Source organism: Ochotona curzoniae, unplaced genomic scaffold (genome assembly GCF_017591425.1).
Source record: "Ochotona curzoniae isolate NIBS_2020 unplaced genomic scaffold, NIBS_Ocur_1.0 contig_2235, whole genome shotgun sequence".
Classification (NCBI taxonomy): Eukaryota; Metazoa; Chordata; class Mammalia; order Lagomorpha; family Ochotonidae; genus Ochotona; species Ochotona curzoniae.
Window position 1 is genome coordinate 158,805 of NW_024465384.1, and position 27,245 is coordinate 186,049.

Consider the following 27,245-nt stretch of genomic DNA (forward strand, 5'->3'; position numbering starts at 1 on the left):
AGCAGAAAGAAACCTCTTTCTTCCCCCCCCCCCCGAGTTCAGCCCAGACAACAGGTGTCTCATGGAGATACAAATTTGCTCCCGCATGGGGGAAGCAAAATTCCACAAATTTCCCATGCTGGCTTTGGCTTTGTCAAAGCCATTCCTCTAGATATTCTGATTCTTTGCCTGAGGCTTGGGACCCAGATGTCTGGGTTTTTAGCAAGAATCCCACAGGACCCTGAGAAGGAGGCACACTTAGGAAGTCCTGGATTGTTAACATACCCACTACGGCATGCAGGGATGGCTCAGCACACGTGTGCTCTGTGAGCAAGTAGGCAGCTCTGCCCTAAGCAGGCAAGGGCTTTGGGTGGGATCCTTGGAGCAGAAGTCCCACTCACTACACACTATAGTAGCCAAGGGGACAGCAACTCTTAATACATTCAAGTGCAAAACACAGGAAAATTGCATTTCCTTGTAGCTCTTGCTCATGCTCTTGAACGCCTGCTGTTGTCCACTCGAGATCCAGTTTGGCATCTGGCATGATGTCATCTGGCATGCACTGGTATCTCATATGGGCACCAGTTTGTATCCTGGCTGCTCCACTTCCTGTCCAGCTCCTTGCTTGTGGCCTGGGAAAGCAGTAGAAGATGATGCAAAGCCTTGGGATCCTGCAACCATGTGAGAAACTTGGAAGAATCTCTAGGCTCCTGGCTTCAGATCTGCTCCATTCTGGCCTTTGTGGCCATTTGGGGAATAAACCAGCAGATGGAAGACTTTGTTTCTCCTTGTTTCCTTAAATCTAATCTGCCTTTTTAAAAAGAGAGATTCCAGTTCACCATTAGCTTAGGTGGGTGATATGTGAATCACCCCAAACCATCTGGCCACTTCTCCAGGAAAGGGCTCCGAGCTAAGTGCCAGAGCAGATGGGTCAGTGGTTTATGAATGTAAATGTCCTCCCCACCTGCATCTTTTATGATTATTTCAAATTTTACATTAATTTCTTGAGAGAGAGAGAGAAGGAGAGAGAGAGAGAGAGAGAGAGAGAGAGAGAGAGAGAGAGAGAGAGAGAGAGGAGGAGGAGGAAAGGAGAGGAGAGGAGGGGAGAGGAAAGGAGAGAAGAGAGGAGGCACTCTCATCCACTAGCTTACACCTATGTCCCAAATAGCCACAATGATTGGGGCTGAACTGAGGCTGAAACTAGGGCCAGGGACTCTACCTAGATCTCCCATGGCAGGAACTCAGCTACTTGAGCCATTCCTGCTGTTTTCTTGTTTACTGGGGTCTGTGTTGCTGGAGCCTGAGCCAGGCATCAAAATCTAGGTAGTCCAATGCAGGAGGCAGCAGTCTCTCCAGACCTGTCCATGAAGCTGGACTCTTGAAAACCCCCTTCTTTACACACATTTCAGCTCAATTTTACTTGCCAGTCATAGCCTCCCTGCAAGCAGAAACTCAATATGAGTTCATTTGTATGTGCGCTACGCATGCTCTGAGCCCAGAGATTTCCCCTTCTGTCTTTCTTATCTTTGGCACAAGTGTGAACTAGAACAGGTGTTTAGCTTAGTGGTCAAGATGTCCATATCCCGCAGTAGAGCATTGGGGTTTGATTCCCAGCTCTGATTCCTGAGTCTGGCTTCCTGCTAATGCAGACTCTGGAAGACAGCAGTGCTAGCTCAAGTAGTTGGGTAAGAGGGCCTCCATTTATTGCTGATAGAAAAATAGATTTGTAGATGCCCAGGTGACAGCCCCAGGGATAAGCAGGGTGACTGAACTGACAGGTAGACTTACAGATCTTTGCTCTCTTGCCTCGTTAGCATCCCATGGTTCCCATGGCACTAGCATTATGCCCCGAAGTTCACCCAATGGCCTCATCATGCACCAAAACCACTTTCCTCATTAGGATAACTGGCTAGAGGCAAACTGGATGAGCCAACAGCTTGTAAACCACAAACTAATGGAGGCTTTTATCCTTAGGGGTCAAAACTGTGACACGCACACATCCATAAACCAACACGAAGTGTTGGAAGGAGTGAGCCATATCAGAGCCAAGTACCCAACATCCAGGCCACAGACCATCCTGAGGTCTGAGGAAAGCTGAGCCGAGAGCACCATTATCTCTTCAGAACAGATTCTGAGGCACCCACAGATTCCACACTGGATGTTGGGGTTCACAGCTGCAAAGCCTCCTGTCCCCATCTCACACACCACCCCGACTCTTGCCTTGGTGGCAACTGTTCTTTTCCCTCCCCCAGCTGCTGCGAATCATTATCCCCAAAGTGCCCATCTTTGTCTACCATGACCCCATCCATCTCTTCACCATGCTACATCTGAGGGCTTCTGGCTTCATCCCCACCTCTGTTACCTAACATCTCCTCACCCCCAGCAGCCTGCTTGTAAGTTCTTTCTCTTACTGACCAACCCATTCTGTTTTGCTACTCCTTTGCTCTGCTTCTCTTGCTTGAAGCTACCATCAATTGTTCATGTGTACTTTCATCTTGATTTGTTTTTCCTTCTCCAAGTCTCTCTCTGATTTTGGGGCCCTGGGAATGTCTACTTGCTTTTCTGTAACATGAAGAGATCTTCGCCCTCCTGGAATTGGAGCTTTCATCTCATGAACCTTTTGCTTCAAAGAACTCAGAGCCTCGTCCTCTTCCTTCATTCTAGGTATAGAACAGAGCCTCGACTTGCTATAAATAAAATAGCTTCAAAACCCAGTATCAACTGCTTTGGGGTGCTTTGCACATGCTCCACTCTCCTTCCTCTCTGTCCCAGAGAGGGTCATAACTAAATTTATATCTACCACAATCATTCATGTCCTGAAGGGGAAAGACAAAATCTTCTTACTTTCAGTGGCAAGCAGTCTATTATTAGATGAATATAAGGCCATTTCACAGGATAAATATGTGTGCTATGGACTTCACGGGAAGGAATAGAATGAGGAGAAATGAGAGTCAGGTAAGTCAACTTGGAAAGCAGGTAAAATTCATACAAAGTTCAGCCTTGCCATGGTTTCTCCCTGCCATCAGCCACAGGACCAAGGACCAGTGTCCTTGGAACACAGCTACGGTAAAGGGAAGTCCTGGCGCCTTAAGACTCAACAGAGCCTTGAGAGATTCGTGTAACAGGAGACTATATGGAGCATATTCCAGGCCACAGTATATTCTGGTCTGTCTTGGTATGGGTCTGATACAGCCTACTTTACTGGTTCAGTTCCCGCCATGCTCTCCATGCTACTGGGGCTGGAAAGCCCAATTTATGGTTTTTCACTTTAGAGCCACACTTGACTTGGCTAACAAGTTGACAGGTTTTATTAAACCTGTTGGCATCTGATGCCTTAGTCACACAGGATTTGCATGGGGATTATCGCTTGGTCAAGCTACGAGGCAGCCTGTCCTTGGGGTGGCCCTCAGACCTGCTGCAGCAGCAGCTGCTCAGGATCACTTAGTTGGTCCCTGCAGTCATGGAAGAGTCCGAAATGGGGGGAGCTTATTTAAGGCATCCGCATGAGTGTCATCTGCTTCCCAGGGAGGTGCTACTCTTAGTCCCCAGGACAGAGAATAACCACCTTGCAAGATCCTGGCAATTGTCCAAGCTGCCTTCCCCAGAGATATTTGGCTGAACACTGGCAAATGCCAAACACTGTTGACCTTCATGTCCATTCACTTCCTGCCTGAACAGTCAATCAAATGTGAATTAAAAATATTTGGGAGAAAAACTTAGGCCTATATAGGCTTGTTTGTCATTCTCATTGAGGCTGGGGCAGTGGGTAGATCTGGCCCATGGCAGTATGAGGCCTGAAACTCATTTGGTCTGGCCTTACCACGGCAACTATAGGCAGGACAAGACATTCAGTCAATCTCTAGCTGGCCACGTGTTAAGCTGATCATATTGTAGGCCCTGCAGAAGTTCTAAATATCCAAATGTTCTTTAGCAGACAAAGGGCTCCCATCCCTTCAGACCTAAGTAATACATAAGGCAACTAGTTACGTAGCCCTGGCCTTGTATTAGGTACATTAAGGCTAGATATGACTGGAATTATTTAAAAGGACTTGTGCAGAGGATTTGCATATGCCATACCATTTTATACAAGGCACTTCTACATCGTGAAGCTTGGCATACTGGATACTGGGAGGTGATGGTGTCCCTTCTTCCTAACATCCCTTAAAGGGCTCAGGGGGTCCCATGTGTCCCAGGAAGACTCGGGGTTGGAAGACAGTAGGCAGAGTTGGGGAGGTGCAGGTATGGGCTGCGGTTTAACAGGGGCCATTCAGAGCCTACCTAGTGTGCTGGAAGCTCCCAGCTCAAGGCTCTGAGGGGCTCCGCTGCTGGTCATGAGCCCCACTCCTAATTCAGGGCCTGGAATGGGGAGGAGTGGGTCCAGAAGTTCTAATGGGATGGGGGGAGAGCATTTCTGGCGAGATCTTGTAATGTCAGCAAACTGCATGAAACAGTGAATGTGATCAGGAAACCAGGATCATAGCCAGCCTTAACTAATCAGAGGCTCTGCTTTACCCTCCCAGAATGATGGATCAGACAGGGCCAACAAAGATGTGATGTTTTAGCAACATTTAGGGACTCTGAAAATCTCAAGGTGGAAGAAATCACCCAACCCTTCACACAGCTGGAAGACGTGCCGTTCTAGACAATTCACTCAAATGGTAAAGATTTTGCCCAAACACACAGGCTTCTGTTCTTACAGAGAGCTGGGGCTCTGTGTGCCTGAACCTTCCCATCCCTGCCACAGCACTGTGCCCACTGAGCAGTGAACACATGGTAGCCCTCGACTGGCAGGCCAGTGCAGGGCTCCAGGGCTTGCACTCTCAGCACACACACAGGATGGAAGAGAATCACACACAGAGGATATGCTGCAAGAACATCACATGCATAAAACACATACATACTTCCAGATCATTTCTCACATTTTTGCTCTCTCCAGGCAGTGTGCATGGGTTGGATGTCCACGCCTTCCTCATGGACTCACAAAAGTAGTTGAGAATGTAATGGACTAAGACTGAAGGTGTCACAAAGGCACCATCTTTATTTTTTAATTGTGTGATATATCCAGGATAGAATATTATTCAGCCAGAAAAAAAATTGAGATAATGATATCTGCAACATAAGGGATGGGACTAGACTTATTATTCTAAGCTAGACCCAGTGGCCAACACTGTGGTAAGTGGGTTAAGCATCTGCCTACAGTGCTGGTTCCCACACAGGTACCAGTTCAAGTCTTAGCTGATCCACATTTCAGATTCAGCTCCCCACTAACATGCCTGGGAAAGCAGTGGAGGATGACCCAAGGGCTTGAGCCACTGCACCCATGTGGGAGCCCTGGATAAAGCTTCTGGCTCCTAGCTTCAGCTTGGCTCAGCCCTAGCTGTTGCAGCCACAAGGAAAGTGAACCAGCAGATGCAAGACCTTTGAATCTGTGTGTGTGTGTCTCCCTTTCTCTCTAACTCTGCCTTGCAAATAAATAAATAGAGCAAGTCTTTAAAAAAAGTAAGACCCAGGGAGACAAATATCACAGATTTTCGCTTATTTGTGAGTTAATATATCAGCATAGGGAAATTGTGTGAATGTCATATCATTTGGTATAGAGTCATAAATACTGTTTTACTGAATCATACCGTGAATGTGATAATATATACTTTCTACACATGAGCATGTCAGGAATATCACCTTGTGATATTGATATTCCTCTTAATAAAATGGTATATATAAAAATATATGTGTGCGTACATGTATAGATAGTGTCTACATATGAAATGAATGAGGCAAAATTGTTTAAAAATTGCTCAATTTTAAAAGAAAAAAAAAGTGGGCCTGGTGCAATGGCTCAGTAGCTAAAATTCTCATCTTGCATGTGCCAGGATCCCATATGTGTGCTGGATCATGTTCTGGCTGCTCCGCTTCCCTTCCACTTCCCTGTTTGTGGCCTGGGAAAGCATTAGAGAATGGCCCTAAGTGTTGGGACACTGCACCCTTATGAGAGATCTGGAAGAATCTCCTGGTTCCTGGCTTCAGATTGGCTCAGCTTGGGCTGTTGTGGCCACTTGAGGAGTGAACCAGTGGATGGAAGATCTTTCTGTCTCTCCTTTTCTTTGTCAGTCAGCCTTTCCGATAAAAATAAATAGTTAAAAAATGTTATCTGTATGTGATAATCTCCACTACACAATTATTATACATTCCTATAAATGAAAAGCCATAAAACAAAATCAGTAAGAGAGAAAAATAGAAAATTCACAACATGAAGTTAAATAATACACTACTGAATGATCAATGTGTTGCTGAAGAAATGCAAAAGAAAAATCAAAGACTTTCCTGAAGCTAACGATGCTATGGCATAATCCATGAGTCAGTGAAGAAATTAATAAGAAAAACAAAAATTTTTTAATGAATGAAAATAAAAACAAAAATATCAACCCCCTGAGATATTGCAAATATAGCGTTGAAATGGCTATTGATCTTGTATTTTGCACAAAGGTTGGCTTGTATCAGAGAGAACATATGGCATTTGTCCTTCTGCAGTAGAGACGATCACATACAAATGTGAACATACAGTGCATTGCGTACCTCTGCTACTAAATCAAAGATGGACTCCCAATGAAATTTTTGAATGTATCTTGACAATAGGATGTGGTACTTTCTGGAATGTCACACCAACAATGTCAGGATACACTTAAACAGCATGATGGACTTATGACTGATTGTGAAGGACTATGCTATTTTAGCAACATGGGGCAAATTAGTGGAGGGACTGTGATTTGGGGAGGTTGGAGGGAAAATCCTCAAGTCTACAGAGCTGCATCATGGAATAATAAAATAAATAATTTAAAAATGTTTAAGTTCCAGCACAAATTTATTTAGAACTTTTTCTTAGGTTGTACTACTTAAAAATTGGTTTCCAAGGCCCAGCGTAGCAGCCTAGTGGCTAAAGTTTTCGTCCTGCACATGCCAGGATCTGTGTCCTGTATGTATGGCCGGTTTGTGTCTTGGCTGCTCCATTTCCCTCCCAGCTCCTGGGAAAGCCTTGGAGAATGGCCCAAGTTCTTGGGACCAAGCTCCTGTGTTGGAGAACTGGAAGAAGATCCTAGTTCTTGGCTTTGGATCAGCCATTGCAACCACTTGGGGAATAAACCAGCAGATAGAGGATCTTTGTCTCTCACTCTCTGTAAATCTGATTTTCCAAGACTTTCCAATAAAAATAAATTAAAAATAAATCTTTAAAAAAATTGACCCCTGTCAACCACCTGGGAGATATGGGTGGAGTTCCCAGTTCACGGCTTCAGCCCAGCCCAGACCTGCAGGAATGCAACTCTTTGAGCCCTCACCTGCTGCCTCTTGGGCGGTGCCTTAGAAGGAAGCTAGCAGGAGGACAGCCAGTACCCAAATCCAGGCACTCTGGTATTGGACCTGAGCATCTCAAGCAGCATCCTAACCACTGTACCCAATACCCACCCTTGAATTCAATGCTTCCAATGACTCATCTCCAGTGTAACTCAATGTGTGTGCTGGTTGGTTGCTGAGAAGAAAGGCATTTGTGGCACCATCTCTTGCGTCTCTTCCATAGCTAAAAGAACTTGACATCCTTCCTAACAGCTGGGGCAGCCAGTGTGAACAGAAATTCTGGATGATATTTCTGGCAGACTCTCCCCCCCTACCACTATTTCTTTACTGTGCTAAAATAGAAACAGCACAAAGATCACCATCACAACCGCTTTTAGACAGACTAGTTTAGTGGAAACACCTTGGGAGCCCCGCTTCCTCCCTCGCAAGACCTCTTCGTCTTTCACTGAAAGACCTCAACCCTTGCTGATTACCATTCTACTGTCTCTCGTGATTTTTTTTTTCAATTTTGTTTATTTTATTTATTTGACAAATGGAATCGTGCAGCCCTTGTCTTTTTGTGAATGGCTTATTTCAGTTAGTCCTCAAGAGCTGCCCATGTCGCAGCATATAGCAGACTCCCACTCCTTTACATGCAAAATAACGTTCTGCTGCAGAGATAATACCACACCTTGCTTATTCAATAACCATAGGAGACCATGAGTGCTGCCACATTTTTGCTTTAGCGAATAATGGTGCAATGACCACAGGTATACAAATACTCATTCTACATCCTGATCTCAACCCTTTGGACTACACACTCAGAGTAGAATGGATGAAGACCGTGGTAATTCCACTCATGATTTTTCTGGCTACAGCTCTACCATTTTCCATGGTTGCTTTGAGGTTTCAGCACATGTTGTGTTTTCACCAGCAGCAACACAAGGGTTCCAATCTCTATACACCCTCATCATGACGTGTTACTTTCTGTGGTTTGGTTTGGTTTGGTTTTGATGGAGGGCTAGTGGGTGTGACTAGGAGAGATTCTGGGAATCAAGAGGCTAATTCGGTTGGGATGGGTCACCCCCTAAGCTCCTTTTCTTTTCTGCTGTTTGGTGACCATCACATGGGATCACCACCGAGGCTCTTGTAGCAAAGGGCAGAAGCACACTCAGTCTCAGGTACATTCTTAAAGCCACTGTGACTGCCTGTCTCTAGAGTTCTCTCATGTGGCAGAAGAAATTCCTGCTTTGTTTGCACCAAACTCTGATACAGCCAGTGGATCTTCCAAACTATCAATTTCCCTTTGTTCCAAATGAACTGAAGACAGAACCTTCCAGAAACTGCAGCCTTTCCTCTTCCTCCTTTCCCTTCCAGAACTTCTCCCAGATCTCATCTCCAGAGGACAAGGAGGGGCCACATACCTTGTGATCTTGAATATCCTCAGAAGCCGCACACATCTCAACACAGAGATGCCCAAGGGGGACATGACCTTGGTCTCCACCAGGATGGTCTCCAGGATGCCTCCACACACAATGAAGCAATCAAAGCGGTTGAAGAGGGACACGAAATAGGCCTGCAGGCCCAGGCTGTACATCTTCAGTAGCATCTCGGCAGTGAACATGGCCAGTAGGGCCTTATTGGCTGTGTCTGGGCAGTCCCCCAAAGCAGGAAGAACCAAGCAGGGATGGGACAGGAGAAGCAACAAAGTGGTCATTCCAATCACCATGAGAAGAGAACCCCTATCTACAAGGCACCCACTCCTCCCCCAGCTTCCCATCAGAGCAGGATGAGTGGAGCCAAGCTGGAGAGCAAGGGAGCCATCAGGAAAACATTGTATGTGCTGGGAAGCTGCTATGTCCTGAAGGCTTTGTATGCACTCTCTTTCCTTGGTGCTCAGCTCAAGAAATGAGAGCCAAAGGAGGACTCTGACATGCCAAGTTCGACCTGTCTGAGCCTGCCCTCTTCTCCCTGAGGCCACCTGCCTCCTAGGGCTTTGGAGGTCAGTCCTCAGCCTGCAGGGCTGCATGGCTTCCTAGAAGGTAAGGCCAAGAGAGCCCTCCCCACTGCCTGAGAGGACAAGTCCTCGGGCTCAGATCTATGTTTTACACCTTCTACCCTTTTGCACATTTTGCCTAATGCCTGAGGCTGGGAAGTTGGCAGCTGAGGATCTGAGCTAGCCAAACAAGCTGCCGCTCATGTCCTTGTCACCACCTGGCCCCCACAGTGAGTTTGAGGACAGGCAGATGGTGTGAGCCCACTCATGTGAGCCACGTCTGTTCCCACTGAGACTGGGCACTCTCCTGCAGGGCTTGTGAGCCGCCAGGTCCTCAGAGACTCCAGCCTGACCCTTACCCAGAGCCAAAGCCACGGGCTGCTTCTCTGTCACCCGGCTGTCTAGGATAGGGCCCCTCCCTGGGACTCAGAGCTGTTAGCAAGAGTAATGGGGCAGAGGTAGGGATGTCACTCACCTTGGACTTCTGTGAGCCAGTGGGGCTGGTTGTAGTGCTCAGATGCGATGGTGAGTGTGTTGAGGAAGACCAGGAAGATTACAAGCCAGTAGAAGACATTTGACTTGACAGCAGCACGGCACTTTCTCCTGCAGAACCGATTCCACCGGCGCCAGTAGCGGCTGCAAAAGCAGTACGAAGGAAAGGTGGGAATGGTTGTACAATCATATTCTTCCCACCTGGCCTTGCCAGAGTGGCACAGTCTGGTGCCGAGGGGAAACACTTTTTTCCAGTTAACAAGGTTGCTCCACTGAGCCATTAGTGAGCCTTCTCTAGTCCTCAGTCCTGCCATCTGTGCAATGGGAATGTGATCAACCTCACAGGATTGCGATTAGTACTGATAAAATGCCATCAAATACATATGTCTAGAGCTCAAGGTGCTCATCTGTGGAAATATCTTCCGCAACAGCACTGCTGGAAGCACCCTGAGTACCATGAGTAGCAGCAGTAAGGATAGGACCAGTAGTGCTTACCATAAATCAGACATTTGCCCAGCACTCATATTAGGTCCCTCCTGAGATGTCTCCCCAGCTCTTTAATGATTCTGCAAAACAGGTGTTTTCCTGGTGTGGCAATGAAGATAACCAAAGGCCTTGGAGGAGGGATTCCTTGACTAATATCGGAGTGGCAGAAGCAGATATGGTCTTCCTGCTCCTGTCTCTGGCCCGTACTGCATGCTGCCTCCAGAGCAAAGGACAATAGGGGACAAAGATACCTGGCTTGCATGGGTTATAGACTCTTTTGAGAACCTGGAAGTTTATAACCTTTGTTCAAACACACACACACTCATGAACCTTTTCATATGACTGCAGCTCATCCAAGGTCCACCAAGTATTCCCAGTCATGGACTATCAGCACCTTGGTCAGCGTTCAGACCTTTCCTTTGGAAACCTTAAGCCATCTCCCCACAAAAGAAATCCTCCCAGTACCTGGACTTCAACATTAAGCAATGGAACCCAATTCTTTGGGAGCTGGGCCCTTTAAAAAGTCCTCAAGGTGTTCTAATGTAAGATTAGGGCTGCAAACCATGAAACTTGCCCCATTTTATCATTCGATGGTAAAAGATCGTAGGACTCATCCTGAATTCCATGCTCTTTATAAAGGGAAAACATAGTTAGATTTGGAAAAGCAGCAGACCACACATTTAACAAGCACCATGCTATGTGGAGAAGATAACTGTTCTAGGTGTGTGTGTGTGTGTGTGTGTGTAGCAGTACATGCACATGAGCTTTCTCCTGCAGCATAGTGAAACTGAGCAAGACCTTGCATCCCAGCAGAAGCACCTGAGTCCAGATCTCTGTGCAAATGTGTCTGAAGCAGACACAGGATCAGTTGTAGGAGTTAGATACTCTGTCCTTCCAAACCTTACACTTCTACTTCTGGAATGGATATCCCTCCAAAATCCCACATTCTAGGATCCCTGTGCCTACCCATCAAGTTGCCTTTGGGGATAGCTTGGCCTCACCTGGATTTCTGTTGAATCTGTAGAAAATTCAGGTACCCAATATTTGCTGAAGTTGAAAACAGCAAGGGAGAATGGGAGAAAGGGATTCTTTCCTCCATAATGCAAGGAGGGCTTACAGCAGGGAGGGAAAGGAAGTGGCCACCTGGGTGATGTTCTCACCTGACCTGAGGGTCATGGGCTGTTTGGCTGCCATTGCCAGTGAATACCAGGCATCAACAGCCTGGGGAAATTCTCTAGCCAGAGGAAGCACCAGGTGATCAGGAGGCTACAGGCATTGGGAATGTTCATCACCTCCAGATATCTCACCCTCAACAACATTAAGGATGGGGCTGGGTGGGGGTGTGAGAGGGACAAAGGAGTGGGACAGAGTGGCAGGTACTGCATAGCAAGAGGTGATCTTCTGAGCTGAACAGTCTTATCTTGACAGAGGACTGCTCTGCTGTTTTCCTGGGGGTATCGCCACTCACGTTGTACAAAACTTGGCAGGGTCATTTTTTTTCCTGACAAATGAATTTTTAGGACAGTCTTGTAATCTGCCATGAAGCAGCCCACATTGTAGTTGCAAAGACTCTGATAATGGCTATCTGGAGTCCCAAGCAGTCACCCTAGCTGGCTTTCACCATGTGTAGGCTCTACCCTGGAGTTAGCTACACTCCAAGGACTTTATATTGCTCTTCCCCCAGAGGCTGAGGCTGGTGCAGCAGGTGTGCGGCTGCAAGTTCAGGCCTGCCACATGGCTCTGGCCCTGCTCTGCAAGGGTATCCCAGGGGAGTGACAACAGAAGGGACTGCTCCTCAGAGCACAGTTAAGGTAGGGGGAGGTTGTTCCTACATAGGGCACTTTAGGGAGTCACGAGGATTTCAGGCTGGGGTGGGGGTGAGGGTGGGGTAATTACTACCCAGAGAAAGTATTTAAAGATAATTACACACCTCCCACTCTTCAAAATACAGCTTTGCTTGACAACTGGTTTCCTGGCAACACTTCCTACTGTATAATAAATGTAATGGTTTATTGTAACGTGTAAATTTATTTGTATGTTTACATGTGCACAGAGGATATAAAAATTAAATGATAAAATAGGGAGGAGAAATTCACCTTCTATTCATGTGCCTTTTCACTACTGGAAGCCATTTACTCGAGAAACAGAACCATCCCTGGGCACACAGAGAAGGAATGAGGCAAATGGGTTTAATCCACTTCTCTGAACTTGGACACTCCTGCCCTTCTCCCAGCCCTGGGCCTTGCTTAGCATGGAAGTTCCTCCTTGCATTGGGGCTTGCTGCTTTCTTTGCTCTGTCCAGCTTGAAGGCTCAGCTTGAGCCTCAGCTTCTCCATGAGATGCTTTCTAGTCTCCCCAGCAGGTGGCACCCCCAACTGAAGTTACTTTCTGCATCACTCATTTTAGTGGCATATTCACAAAGCCTGTACCAACATCTGTGATGGGTCAGGTGCTGGAGAGACCACAGTTCATACAGCAGGCAGAGTCCCTGTCTGCCCAAAACTTGGACAAGGATCCCAAGCAGCAAGCAAGCTCTCACAATAGAACATGCCACTCACAGGTGCCATGGGAACACTTGGAGATACCAGGAAAACTTTCCCATGCCCTTGAATTGCCTGGTGCAGTAGCCACACATGCCAGGATCAAAGTCATCTGTTCCTGCCATGATTCTTGCCTGACCAGTCAGATGATTAGATCCATGAGAGAGAAGGGCCTATGTCATACTTCACTCTGGCTCATGGTACTCAGCACAGCCCCATCTCACACGCTACAACGCCGAGTGGACAGGTTGGTGTGGCCGTGGTGACAACAGAGATTTATGAGGCTTTAGAGGTTTGGGAGTAAGGATGGGGCTGAGGACAATGTTCCTATGGGGGTTTGCATGGCTTGTCCCCACCCATGAGCATCTTAGACAGGGAGTGATAACAAAACAGTTGACACCAAGGTTCTGTCTTGGGGCTGGAGGAAGTTTCTATCTTCTCTTTAATGTAATCAAGAACAAGCAACTCAGAAAATCATGAGATTTAACTCTTCGACTCTTTCTTAAAATGGGGTAACTATAAATTGGGCCTTGTTGCCCCCTGGCTGAAAGAGACAAGGAGGCAATGGGAAGCACATGTAACTGAAGACTGCCTGATCTTAACTCCCACGTGGCTCTGCTGTGTGTGTGTGTGCAGCCCAGACCCCAACAGGCCATTGATGAACACAATGGTTTTCACACGGCTGTATTTATCACTTGTGCCATGAATAGGTATAGCCTACTCTGAGCAGTGAGTCTCAATTACTACATATTCCTTATTTAGAAGCCTGGGTTATTGAGAAAAATCCCTACTATGGCCTTAATATAATAAGCCAATGAATCTGCTGAATTTGGCCTAAAAGCTCCATTTGATCATTTTGGTGCCATTTTCAAACTGTTAGCAGCCTTTGGCATTAGCTGGAATCTCTAGGATCTGAATTAGATGACTTTTCTGGACTGCTACAATTGCATGGCCTGATGCAGTAGCCAGAAGCAACATGTGGCTGCTATGCATCAAGCAGCAGCCAGTTCAAACTGAGATGTACTCTCTGTGCCAAACATACATTTGATTTCAAAGACCCAGTTCAAAGTGTACATGTTCAAGCATTCACTAAGTTTTGTATATTCATTTCGTGTGGAAATAATAGTGTTATAAATATATTAGCTTAAATATAAGTTATCAAGTCCTTTAAGATTTAACAGTTACTAGAAATGTTATGGAAAGAGAGAGTCACAGTGAGTAAGAAAGTATGCCTGCTATCCACTGCTCCACTATTCAGGTGACTCCAACATCTGGGGCCATGCCAGGATGAAAGCTAGGAGCTAAGTCCAGATCTCCCATGGGAGCAGCAGGGACCCAGCCATCTGAGCCATCACTGCTGCCTTCCCGGGTGTTAGCAGGAAGCTGGAATTGGAAACCAGGCTCTCTAACATAGGACCAAGATATCTTCAGCAGCATCTTAACTGCTTTGCCAAATGCTTGTCTCTAGCAAACTATGAGTATGTATTTCTACGCAGAGGCACTGCTCTCGTGTTCTCGTTCTCTGTGCTCAGACGCAACAGCTGTGCCACCAGCTGTCGTGGTAAACAGCAGCAGGGCTCCTGGGTATAAATTCTAACTTAGCTGGACATGAAACGGGTGACTCCTGGCCTCTCGGATGCTCAGTCTCCTCACTTGAAAGGAGCTTAATGAGAGCAGCTAGGAATAAGCGTTTCAGGCAAACAGGTGATTTACACCTGGGGGTTGCAGAAGGAGGGACCCTTCCCAGTGTGAGAGATCGTGGTTGAATGGTTGGTCTATGGCAGGCTCCAGCAGGTTCTCAAAGTCCAGGAAGTGGTGACCCCTGTGGCAGAGCAGCCCTGCCTCTGCATTCGATCTAGCAAGTTTCATCCTGGGCTGAGGGTGACACTGGTGATGAGAAGGAAAGAGGAGCCATGTGTTAGCACTCACCTGAATTTCGACTTGGAGATCCGGTGGCTGAAAAGGAAAAAGGAATGCATGAGCAAAGGATGAGCACAGACTCTTCTCCATCTCAGACATCTCAGCTGAATGTAACGTCCCCGCAGGAATACACCATGTATATTCAAACAACTTCACAGAGAAAGAATGCACCACTTGTGCATCTGCACGTGATGACTGTGGGCTGGGACAGCCCAGTGGGCATCATTTGGGCATCGGCAACCCTCTCACCATGCCCTCAGATGACTAGGGTCTCCTCGGCCAGTCCTGTGAGGTCAAGCTGGGAAGAGTTGCATCTGAGGAAAAGCCGCAGAGCAAGGGAAGATCTCTTCAAAGATGAAAAGGACATGGTGGTAGAATTGACAGGGACCACTCCAGCAGGTTCAGTTTGGCCTCCACTGCTGCCCACCAAAGCATGACCAAAGCTGGCTTAGGACGTGATGATGAGAAAAACGAGCATCCGGGGATGGGGGAGGTCATATTTGCAGCCACCCTAGAGCTGCAAATGGGCCTGAAGGAGAAAGCCAGAATGCTGGGGGCCCTGAAGCCATCCTAGTGTACATCCAGGGGGCCTTCCAACTAGAAGGCTGAACCTTCATAGAGGCTCTGAGCAAGAGCATTTGAATGCAAAAACGTGAAGGTATGTGTTGGCCTCACTTGGTGCTCAGATAAAGGCATTGGCACTGTGCAGTACCAATGTTCAGAAGGCCAAGCAAGATGGGGAGGAAGGGCTGGGGAAGAAAGTCTCAGTGAAGGGGAGATGTGGGCAAGAAGAGGAAAGAAGACTGGACAAGTTTGGGAGCTCAGCTGACTGTGGCAAACCTGTCTTGTTCCAAGCCAGCACACAGCAAGCTGGATTGTGTAGCCAGCAAACACCAACCCCTCATGTTGTTTTTATTTAAAAAAAATATGAAAGCAGAAGATGTGACAGGTGGCAGAACCATCGTGCATGAGGTAATTATATCTCTGGGGCATGGAGGATCAGAGCCAAGTGCCTTTACTGCTCAGAATCCTTAGCTAATAACCTTTTCCCACCCCCAAAGACTGCCTGCCAGGCCTGCAGGCTTTAATCACTTGCTAACAAAGCATGTGGGCGGCCCCAGAGCCAGGGGCAGCATTTTTATTTAGAGCCAAGCCTATGGGGGAGTGGTTCTCTGCTGCTTAATTGGGTGATAGGGAACGGGGTTCCCCTCTTTGCTGGGGCCCTGCTGAGCACAGGACCTTTAGCATCCTGCCCAGGCTCCTCCTGGGTCACATGGCATCCCACCTCGCTGCTCTGCAGAGGCCAGGGTGACAGCTTTGTCACTGCCTTCTAAGCTGGACCAGGCCCTCAGGACCTTGTGTCCCAGCTGTCTCCGCAAGGTGCCCTTCACAAGTGGCTAACAAGCAAAAGTGGATTTTTAAAAGCTCCCCGTGTGTCTAAACATGAGCGTGTGTATTCTCTCAGGAAACAAATGGGATCTGAGTCTACAGGAGGGTCACGGCGGAAGTGTGGCCCTAGTTCAAGCATGCTCAGGGGCCACGGGTGCCTCCTTGTCTTCTGGTATGTGTGAGACAAGTCCTGAGTATGGGGAGACAAGGAACATTGACTCACTGGGCCTGAAACACGCATGCCTTTTTATGACTGGCACGGACTACACTGCCACTTGAGGCACCCAGATGTCAAGCTGGAGTGCCTGGGTTCAACTCCCGGCCCACTTTGAATGCACCTTTAGTATGTGCTTCCTCTCTCACCCACTTCTAAAGTCTCTGCAAGAGCAAGAGAGACCACCAGTTCCTCCCAGCCCCTGCGGGACACACACAGCTTGTTCCAAGGAGTTCTTGGCTTTGTGCATCCCTCAGTCTAATGAAGCCCCCTCCTCATCCTGTGCTTAAGAAGGTTCTGCAAAAACACAGAGGAGATAAAATTAATGACAAACATACGAAACCATCAGAACAGCCCCAGATGGTTAGACCCAGAGTTAATTCTGCCCAAGATTCTTTCTCCATCCAGGCTTCCAAGACTAAACTTCTGGAAGACCAAGATATTCTCCCCTGTTGTTGAGATTTGAAATTAGAGACAAACCCACAACTTTCTTGTTGGGGGGAGTTGGGGGAGAGAGTATAGTTACTCAATTTGCATTTGTCATTGTTTAACAAATACTTGAACTTCTTGGGATCTATTATGTTTTCAAGGCTTTCCTCTCAGAGTAATGAGCACCATATGATTACTACCTGCTGTGTGAAATAGTATTTCTGTGAATTGGCCCAAATTTGCCTTTAACATAAGTCAGATGGCACTGCAGTCAACATCCACGTAGGCAGCTGTCTGACTCAGCCCCTATACTCCACAGCTCCATCGCCAGCCAGCCTGTGACTGCCAGGAAGGGCACATCCTGCACCTGTCACTGCCCAGCACTGGGTGCTGAGTGGTCCCTCATCTCCAGCCAGGATCTGCTTTTCTGTTACCCACTTGCTCCTTTCCCAAACCTCCCCAGGTCCTTCCGATCACACCCTTCCTAGACTCCAACACTCACCCAACACTTGTCCGCTGGTACTCAGCAGGGGTCTATGGTCATACCAAGGTCACCCTCAACACCACACAGACTCCCATATCCCCTGGTCCTCTGCAATGCCTGCACTCCTGGAGCCTGTGCCCCTGGACCATCCTTGCTGTTAGTCCTGAGCTCTCCCAGGCTTCAGAGTTTGCCCAGTCTGCTGAACTGTGTGGCTGATGTCAGTTACCAACATAGCCTCCACGCTGGGCAGCAATCAAACTCAGTGCAGTGGCTGTTGTGCTCCTGTAACCCCTAACTCTGCTCTTCTGGGATGAGATGACTGCTGTGGTTTAGTCTGACTCCCACATTCTCTTCAGAGGCAAAGGGGACCCTTGGGCACCTTGAGGACCCCTAGTAGGCAGTCTCAAGCTGCAAGATGCAGAGAGAATCTTACATGGAAGCCCAATGACTCAGAGAGAGGAACAGAGCTACCTTCAGCGGTAGCCACTGCAAGTGGTTCCCAGCCCACAGCCTGCAATTGAGAGCATGCTGAAACAAAAGCCAAATTGGCCCCACAGCTTCCCTGGGGGGGGTTGGGGTTGGGCCTCAGAGCATGGCACCCCCACAGGATGTGTTCCTCTTTTAGTTCTTCAAAGAAGCTTTTTTTCCCATCCTGCTCCGTAGCCTCTTCTGTACTCAACCCTCCCCTGTTACATTCACTTGTCCTTCTTTACGCTAATCCCAATCCATAATCCCCTAATCACTAGTTGAGTATCACTTCCCATTAAGTGGGAAATTCCAAAGGTATCCTGGCCATCTTCCCTATCACCCAGCTGGGCATTCTATGGACAAATGGACAACTATAAGGGCACTTCAGAAAGGTGGCAGAAAATGGAATCAAAAGATAAAAGCATAGTGGTGCTCCAAACTTTTAAATCTATGAATATGAAGGCTTTTCAAAAAGTTCTCAAAAAAAAAAACTCACATATGATAGGCCCGGGTTCAATTGGCTAACTTCCCCTTGCAAGCACTGGAATCTCAAATGGGTGCCAATTTATATCTTGACCCTAGCACATTCCCTCCACCCTAGGGACTACCACTTCTTGGGCCTTTTGAGTGTCTGGAAGTCCTCATTCTGCCCTCATCATGTCACACAAGACTCTGAACTTGTACATCCTGGTCTCTCACCACCTCCTTGTCTCACCCCTTGGACTATTCTCATGCTGTGTCTCTCACAACCCTACCCCATCACGGTTTGGAACACGGAAATGAAGAACGACCACGATTTATGAAGAACACATCAGAATTCTGGCACTGTACTGGGTATTTTGTGTGCACAGAGTAGATGTATTCGTGGAGTATGCATTTGGGATACTAGAAAGCATTTCTGCAGGGCTCTGAAGCCTGGTGAATCCATGCTCCGAGGAAACGACAGACTAGGAACTGCCAGCTTCCCTCTTCAGCAGATAATCACATCACCTTTCCAACAGAGCCTCACCCTCTCAACTGACTTCCTACTGCCAGCTCCCGCATGCCCAGTGGTGTGCCACCTGGGCCATGTCCCAAAGCCAGAGTCATGGGGTCCTTGAAGGTCTACTCTGTAACCCTGCTCTCAGTGTCAAGATAAGAGAAAGGTCTAGAACTTATTCGAAGGCTTTCTAATGTCCTCCCACAGTGTTGCTGTCTGGAGCCCACTTCCAGACACTTTAGTGCTGGTTTTATATGATTCCAAAAAGAAGAGAAGAAGGGGAAGGCTTGGACTGCTGCTTAAAAATGTAATTAGCATCATATTTTAACAACATTGTGACAATAATTGCTTCCCAACAATGCTGAGAAACCTGCAGTGCAGACTCCCTGGTGCCCCTGTCACAGTAAGTGATCCCGCTGTTCCCTGTGCTGGAAACAGAGGCTGCAAGGGCTAGTCTGTTCCCGAGTCTTGCCTCCCCTTCCCCTGCAGTGGCAAGGCAGCCATGCTCATGGCCACTCTTGCTCTGGGCAGACTAAGTCACAGCACGCCTTCCTAAGGCTGAGGTTGGCCCAGGTTATTGAGTCATTTCAGAGGTGGAGTGGTGGGAAGAGGGTAGTAAAACAAGAAATGGTTCCCTTTGGGAAGCAATTGAAAAAACTCCATTTCCGGGTGGCAGTTCCTGCTTTGAGCCTCCTGTTGACAGTTCCTGCCTGTGACTAGCATGAAGTTACAGTCATATCTTAAGGCAACCAGAAAAGTAGGTAACCTGTGTTCAGGAGGACCCTGAATGGTAGCAGGCTTCATGTTCAGGGTGATGTGCAGAGGCTGTTTTCTGAAACCCTGATAGCTACACCTGCAGTTTGCTTATTTTTAGCAGTTATACCATCTCCCCTTCATTTTGTGGGGAGGAGATGTTTCATAGGAATGATAGGTTTTAACAGTTGCAGTTGTGAGAATTCATGTGGGAGTTGCTCCTACTGCCACTCGCCCTGAGCCTCCACACTCAGCCCACCTCTAGCCCAAAGCCAGCTCACAAGAGCCAGAGATTTGGATTTAACAAGCAAAGGGAAGATGGGAACTTCTAAGTGTGGTCTTTGGTTAGAGGAGGGATTGGCCTTACTCTAAGCTAAGTGACATTTTAGGCACTTCTGTGCCCCCTTATTTAGGAGGAGAACTAAATGTTTTACACAAGGACCAAAATGCTTTCATTGCTAAAGGTATTTTCCTACCTGTTTTTTTTTTTTTTTGCTGTATTTCTTAGTCATTGATCATAATACAAGGAGTAGCTTGGTGAAGCAGGGAGGGACTGGACAGAAACAGACCTTAGAGGCCTTCTTCACATTCTATATGACTCTGATGTGATGCAAAAGAAGCTCTCAATTCAAGAGCCAGCCACCCGAACAAGCGCTGTGCTGAAGACTGATGTCATTTCAAGATTACACTAAACTCAACCTTCAGGGCCACCCTCATCACCCAGGTTCTCTTCTCCCACACCGTTCAACTACCTGAACTGTGGCTGGCTTCTTGCTGCAAGCTCTAGTTTCTACTTCGCCTTGTGATGAGCCAACCCATTCAGACTGAAGGACCCCGCTTCCCAGCCCACCTCCCAAGAAATTCCCTAGCCCCCCGACTCGCCGTGCCTACTCACGCCAGCCTGGCCCCACAGTTTTCTCCCTCGATGTCACCGCCAGCCACGTTTTCAGTGTTGACAGATTCCGTCTCACTTGTGGGCATGCTCACTGCAAGAGGCAAAGGGATGCAGAACCAGATGTGGAGAGTGAGGAGAAAGAGAATAGCATTAGTTCATAGCACACACAGTCCTGAGCCTGACTATAACTTGGAAGGAAGGAACCTGGGCAAGCCACAGGCCCATCTGTAGCCTTGAGCCCTGGCCAGGCTCTCGGCTTTCTTTGACTGTCACACCTACTGCTAGTCTGGGGAATGATGTGCTGCCAAGCACACTGCAAACTAGTGGCACTGTGGAAAGACATTTGGTGATCATTTTACTTTGTAGGGCCCATCCTGGAAAACATTGACCATTCAATGCTTCTGCTCCCCTTTAACCCAAAGGTTTCAGAGGAGCTGCAGACACATTTCCATTTGCTTCCACTGTTCTGCTGAGAACAGAGCTCCCTTGAGAAGGCTCTTTCTCCCTTGCATCTTCTGACCCGTCAACTCCAAGGAGTTCCATCCCCATTACTCAGGCTTGTGTGTGGAAGGGACTTGTGTTGCTGCATGCACAGACCAGCAGGTGGATCTGGAGAAGTCCCTTCTCCTGTCGTGCACACAGGGTCCTGGGTCAAGCACCTCTAGGACTGTATCTTAACTAGAGAGCTTGTTGGGAACAACCATTAGTAACGTCACCTATTGAGGTTCTAACTAGCATTGCAGACACTGGGAATGCAGGACGGTAAGTGCACAATGCATAAAATCAAACCACATCTGGACATGGCTTGAAGCCCACCTGCAGGGATGCTCTCCACTCTTCCTGCAACCCTGATGTTCCCATCTCAAGAGGCTGACACGGGACAGAAGCAAATGAAGCAATTCAGCTCTTGCCTGTTCTCTGGCCAGCTCTGGACTAGATTTCATCAGGGATTCTCTGGTTTAGAATCCAGTTTTGTATCAACTAGTTCTTCTATTATGATGACTTTTCTCCCAAAGAAAAGTTCAACTCAAAGGAATCTTCATTGTCTACCACCCTTTCATAATGATATACATTTCTTAGTTTTGCCAACTCTTGTTCTTGAAAGTGGACATGACACCATACGCCTTGGTTCAGCTCTCCTTCCAGAACAGAATGCTTCATGTGACGGAAGGAATTACTGGATTACAACAGAATGTGAAGCTAGTGAGGGTGTGACTTCAGATGACAAGTCCCTATGCGGCTGCCACAGCCCAGGAAAAGACTTCTTCTGGTTGTATGGATGATGTGGGTGGATGTGGATTCTCCCCAGTTTTCTTTTAGGGGAAGACAAACCAGGTGGGTGAGAAGAGACTCATGTCAAGAACACAGAGCATACAAATAGAAAGCCCAGGACTTACTGTCTACATGGCTGAACGTAAGAAACCTCTCCAAACTAGGACTCTCATTCAATACAGTCAGGTAAGAAGACAGCTGGACGTTATCTAATAGAAGTTGAGAGCTGGATGGACTTTCAAAATTGCCCAGGTCTAGTCTGTCCCCCTCATTTCACAAAAGAGGACAGTGAGGCCTTGAGAAGGGATGTGATGTCTGACATCATATAATGTGCTAGGGTAGGGCTGAGATGGGGCAAATGTCTGTTACCTGTACTATCCTTGTTTGTCCCCACGCTACACCCTCGGTCAGCACAAGGTTCTCAAAATCAAAGCAGTTTCCAGAAACATCTTAGTGGATAGTGAGTTGTTAAGCAGTGGTGTTGGATTTAACAGTGTTTATATGAACTTCGGATCCCAAGGTTTGAAGGAGCTGGTGAGACTTAAGGTTGGATTTAGCACCGGTAAGTAGAGAACAGACTTTTAGAGCTCAACAGGGCCCCAGGTCAATCCAAACTAAGGTAGAAGTCACAAAATTGAAGAATCTCCGGTCTTTCAATGTATCTGTCTCTAACCACCCCTGACCTAACGGTCTTATAACTCCCCAGCATTATTTTAAAGGGCAGAGAGCCCATGGAGAGCCCCTTACATAGGCAGTGGAGAGTCAGATGGTGATGGAGTTAGGTTTAGAAAGAAAACCAAACAGGTTTGGGAAAGCCGGGTATTAGGAGAAGTTATATTATCTTCCAAATCAAGGCACAGGCCACACTGGCATAGAGTTGCATTAATTGTGCCCCTGATCTTGCATTGTACTATCCAAACAAAGGGTTCCTCAAGGAAAGCTGTTGCTGAGTAACCCACCTGATTTATGCCTAGGAAGAGGCCCTGCGTGGGACATGGAAGACTCACAAAAACAGAATCACCACATGACAAGTCATCAAGAGAAATGCCCTCCCCTCCAGCCTCGTAGGAACGCACACACATTCACACACATAGAGCACAGGGGAGCATTACCATGGGTCTCTGTGGAGTGACTAAACCAAGCAAACTTCCCTTTCTTCTGGGCAAGCAAGCCCGCCGGAGTGCCTCCTTTCACAGACAAGATGGTCAGTGTCAAGAACCAGGAACAAGACATCAATAGAGAACATGCAGTCAGCCACGGGTAAAAGAAAGAAACAAGGAACTCAGCTTTCACATACGACATTCATTTTCATCTCCAAAACTAAACCAAAATATATATATATATATTTTTTAAAAAGCAATAAACCAAAACATGTAAGAAAACATAACAAAATGGAACCAAAACCCATAACTACACATATTAACAACACAGAACAAGTAATGGATCCTGGGGGGAGGAGGAGTTACTCCAGCAGACTTTAGTCTAGATCTAGAGAGTAAATGAGAAGGATCCTGAAAGGGACTGCCACGTGTCCCAGGCAAAGATTAATGGTTAAAGTCAAATCATAACATTAGTATCCCTCTTCTCCCCTTCCCGACGGGACCACACTGAAAACGCTCCACCATTAGTAAATCCAGGGGCTTCCCCATCACTCAGAAATGGACGACATCCCCTACAGGTGCAAAAGCAGAGCACTGAGCTACCTGCCCCTCTCCGTCCAGCTCGGTCATCAAACTGGACTCATCAAAGCTCCATCCCATGCATAGGATTCAAAAACTGCATTTCCTGCTTTTCTGAGCAGCTTAAAGGAGTAAAGCAGATGTCAGCTTGTCTGTCACTGATCTTTTTTTTTTTTTGAGGAGGTATGCAAATAATGGAGAACAGCTGGGTCTAGGCTTTAGTTGAAGAGGAGGGCGCTAAGGAGGTAGAAAATGATTCTTTATTTCTGCATAGGAGAGAAGGGCTTCCTGTTCTGCGCTTGACTAAGGATGGTAGCTAACTCCTTGCAAGCAGAGTTTTCCCATTTTTTGGATAGGGTGAGCATTAACAAGCACCAACTTTCTAAGGCCACCACAGAAGGTATTGTCAATTAGTGATGGGCATAGAATAATCAAAGCAATAAATGGGAAGATGGTTTCCATGCACTGAAGCCCAGTGTGTGCCCTCCTGAGAAACGGATGGGTGGCCCATCAGTTCTAAGAAAGGGCAATAAGGTCAACACCTTGTTTTAGGTGTTTCTTACTTTCATGCTCTGTTCAAATTATGTTCGATGTAATTTATTACTGTGAATTCTGAAAAGGGCCTTTTGACAGAAGAGCCAGGCTTATGAGAAAGAAACTTCAAATAGGTCATGCAAAATAAAATGGAGAGATTAATTTATTTGGATGCAATAGTAGTGGAAATCCACACATATTAAGGGGTTTCAAAAATTTCTTGAAAAACACTAATTATGAAAAAACCTTAATGGTTTTCAAAATGCCCTGGCATACAAATAAATTTATCCTTTAAGGGACCCTTTTATTTTTCAAGTAACTTTTTGAATAACTTTATATTTTTAACCAATGTAAAGGGTCAGATGTCAGACACACTCATCTTTAAAATCCAAAAAGTGGGATAAAAGAAACTTCACAATCAGGATCCTATTTATAAACATCTTATAAATACTGCACGCATAAACACTGAGCATCAGGAGCTGAAATGAACGAGCTAGTTCATGTTGTTCATGGTTTTCTTCTAGAGGAAGCTGTTTTTCCATTTAGAATGACAACAGTCCCTGAAGTGAGCATCTCACAGGTGTTGTCTAGTTTTGGAGCTGTGACAGGGTAAACACAGGGCTGCCAGTTGTTGAACTTTCTGTCTGTACCTGTTGTGGTCTGAGGGAACAAGAGATCTGATCAATGACAGAGAGCTGACAGCATTCAGGCTTTCCATCAAATATTGCGTTTCTGTGTAGTTTCTGGCTTGAACACAGTGTCCCATCTTGTCCCATTTCAGAATGAATAGCATAATAACTTTTAAGCCAACAGAAAGAGGCTACTAAGCACACAACTAGTTAATACGCAGTGGAATTGGATTGAAGTAGATTTTCGTGTGGGCAAAGTTGATGGCCACCCACATGGAAGGCGATTTGAAGAGCTTGTACAGAGCTCTGGTATCCACAGTACTGTTCTTTTGGGCCAGGACATACATCTAAAGATTCTTGGCTGAAATAAAAATGACCCATCTGAAAGGAGCAGTCTGTTAACACACTAGTGCCTGTTCATTTATGAGAGATTGTCCCATAGCACAGAATGGTAGAAATGGATTGGGTTCCTTTTATGAAGCCATTAGATGGCAGCCTTTGTGGTCAATTCTTTAAAGAAAACCTCTGAGAAATGCAATACCCAAATATCTCAAACTTTAGACTCATGAATGTTAGATTTTTAATCCATGGATGAGACAGAAATAAAGCCCCCATTCAAATAAAATGCTGGAGTTTATGGCAGAAAGACAGCCAAGAAACCAGATTCCCGAGGGCACCTTTGCTCTAAAGGCAACTTACTCCAATACCCTTGGCAGGGACCTGCAGTGTGTCCATCTGCAGACAGTGACACTATGGCATAGCCTCTGTAACACATACTGTGCCTTACTGTTGAACAGATTTGGAGAGGGGCATGCTGGGGTAGAAAGCTAAAGGGGGGCTTGTTTTCTTATTTCCTAACTTCCCTATCACCAGCTATGAAATGTGGGTCTTCAGGCACACCTGACACTCAGCATCTGTTGAGAAGATTCCAGAGGCAATTGAGATTTCTTTCCAAAAGTAGCTGAACATGGATCCTGCCAGGGGTGGACAGCATTGGTGTCAACAGTGGCTGCAATGAGGTGTGGAGAGTCTATCTTGTCTACAATTGACAACATCCTTGAATGATTCCTTTGGTATCTACCCAACACCTACTCTTGTTGGCCACTGTTGCTTGGATGGTGCTTTTTCAAACTATTTCTACATCTCCAGTGAGTTTCATTGTTCTTGTCCAAGAGCTGGCGATGTCTCCACTGATTTCCATGGAGAATAGTTGTAGGGATTGTGGGGAAATGATAAAAAGTCATCTTCCCTTTAGGATCATGTGGAAACTGGCAATCACATCCATCATGTTGGGAAGAGGCTCTCAGCCAGAGACACGATGAAGGTTGGAAAATCCTCTGAGAACTCACTCATTGAAATTCAGGGGCTGGACATCAAGCACAGTGGTGCTTCCCAAGCCTGGTTGCATGGATTAGCTGTGTGTGTCAGGCTTTCTACAGCTGAGGTCAAGGGGAAGCAGAAGGCTGTGGTACATTGCTCCTCATTTTTCCCTACAGGAAGTGAACTCTATAAAACTAATAAATGTCTCTGGACAATTCCTTATACAGCTTCCAACAAGACTTCTAGGGGCGAAAAATGCTCCCAGCTGTGCTGCTGTGCTCACATTTTTATTCTCCCAGAGAGATTAGATATCATTTAGCCATCAGCAAAGCACTATGATACATATGTCCAAAGATGACCACAGCCATCTGCATGACTAGAAATGAAACCACATAGGATTTTGGCAAAGGTTCGAGAGTCAGAATAAATTACTAAGGTGGCTTAGGAATAAATCTGCAATGGAACAAAAAAAAATCTTGGTGTTCCTTCCTTGACTCCCATTTGAGGTTCAGATGAGAGCTGTGGAAAGCCATGTGCATGAGAGAGCTCTAGCCTTGCTCTGCCTCTGATCTGTCTATGCATGAACAGCTGATCCCTCAGAGCAGGGCTCCATGTGAGAATGAAGCAATCTGGACAGCCTTCAGTCACAGCTCTGACTTGGTGCCACAGATGGGCTTTGTGATATCCTAACGACATTATCAGCTGCTCTGACTGGCTTCTCATGAGATGGCCTCAGATAAATGCCCAGCCTTTATTCAGAGTGTAGACGGTAGCCCATTTCCCCAGGGTCAAAGAACTCATCAACTGCTATCAATCTTTTACCTCCTTCCAATGGAAGAAGGTTGATATGTCAGGGCCAGATGTCTTGGGCAGTAACTGAATGAGCTGAAGGCAGTTCTCACCCAATCTGAACTTCTCCAGTGTGGTAGGATGCCATTGGGGGCCAAAGGGCTGCATCCTGGTCAGCCAGCCTGCTGGGATCCAACTGCTCAGGCTGCCATGCACTACAGGATGGAACTGAATAATTTACTCTGTCATTTACTTGGCTGGATGACTATTTTTATTCTATTTCTTTGCCTTGGAGTGATATAATTAATATTTATATGCTCAAAGTACTAATCGAGTTATTGCTAGCAAGCAAAAGTGTTCTTAATTCCATGGCTCACTGACTAACCTAGTATCCCAAACTCCTTGCCATCCTTATGCCCTGAGTTGAAATGCATCTGCTGGAGTCGTAACCCCTGCCACTACCCTGGATCTCAAAGTGTGGAAATAGGATCTTCAAATTAAGTTAAATCAAGGTCATGTGGGAGGGCTTGAATTCCGTACAACTGTGTTCTTAATAAGAAGAAATGTGGACACAAAGATAGGCAGAGGAAGACTGAGCAAAAATACAGAAGGAAAATGGCTACCTACAGGCCGAGAGGACTGGTCCAGACCTGATCCCTTCCTCACAGCCCT

General features: G+C 46.6%; 1 protein-coding gene across 10 annotated transcripts in view; it reads right to left on the reverse strand.

The window, feature by feature from the left end:
- The window catches only part of CACNA1C (calcium voltage-gated channel subunit alpha1 C), a 559,109-nt gene that overhangs the window by 96,092 nt on the left and 435,772 nt on the right, over positions 1-27,245 (reverse strand). For all 10 annotated transcript variants that reach the window (XM_040972179.1, XM_040972175.1, XM_040972178.1 and 7 more), the window contains exons 10-13: positions 20,351-20,441; positions 14,749-14,775; positions 9,777-9,937; positions 8,730-8,955 (exon numbers count right to left, since the gene is read on the reverse strand). In XM_040972179.1, the coding sequence (XP_040828113.1) occupies positions 8,730-8,955; positions 9,777-9,937; positions 14,749-14,775; positions 20,351-20,441 (505 nt within the window). The remainder of the gene's footprint in view (positions 1-8,729; positions 8,956-9,776; positions 9,938-14,748; positions 14,776-20,350; positions 20,442-27,245) is intronic.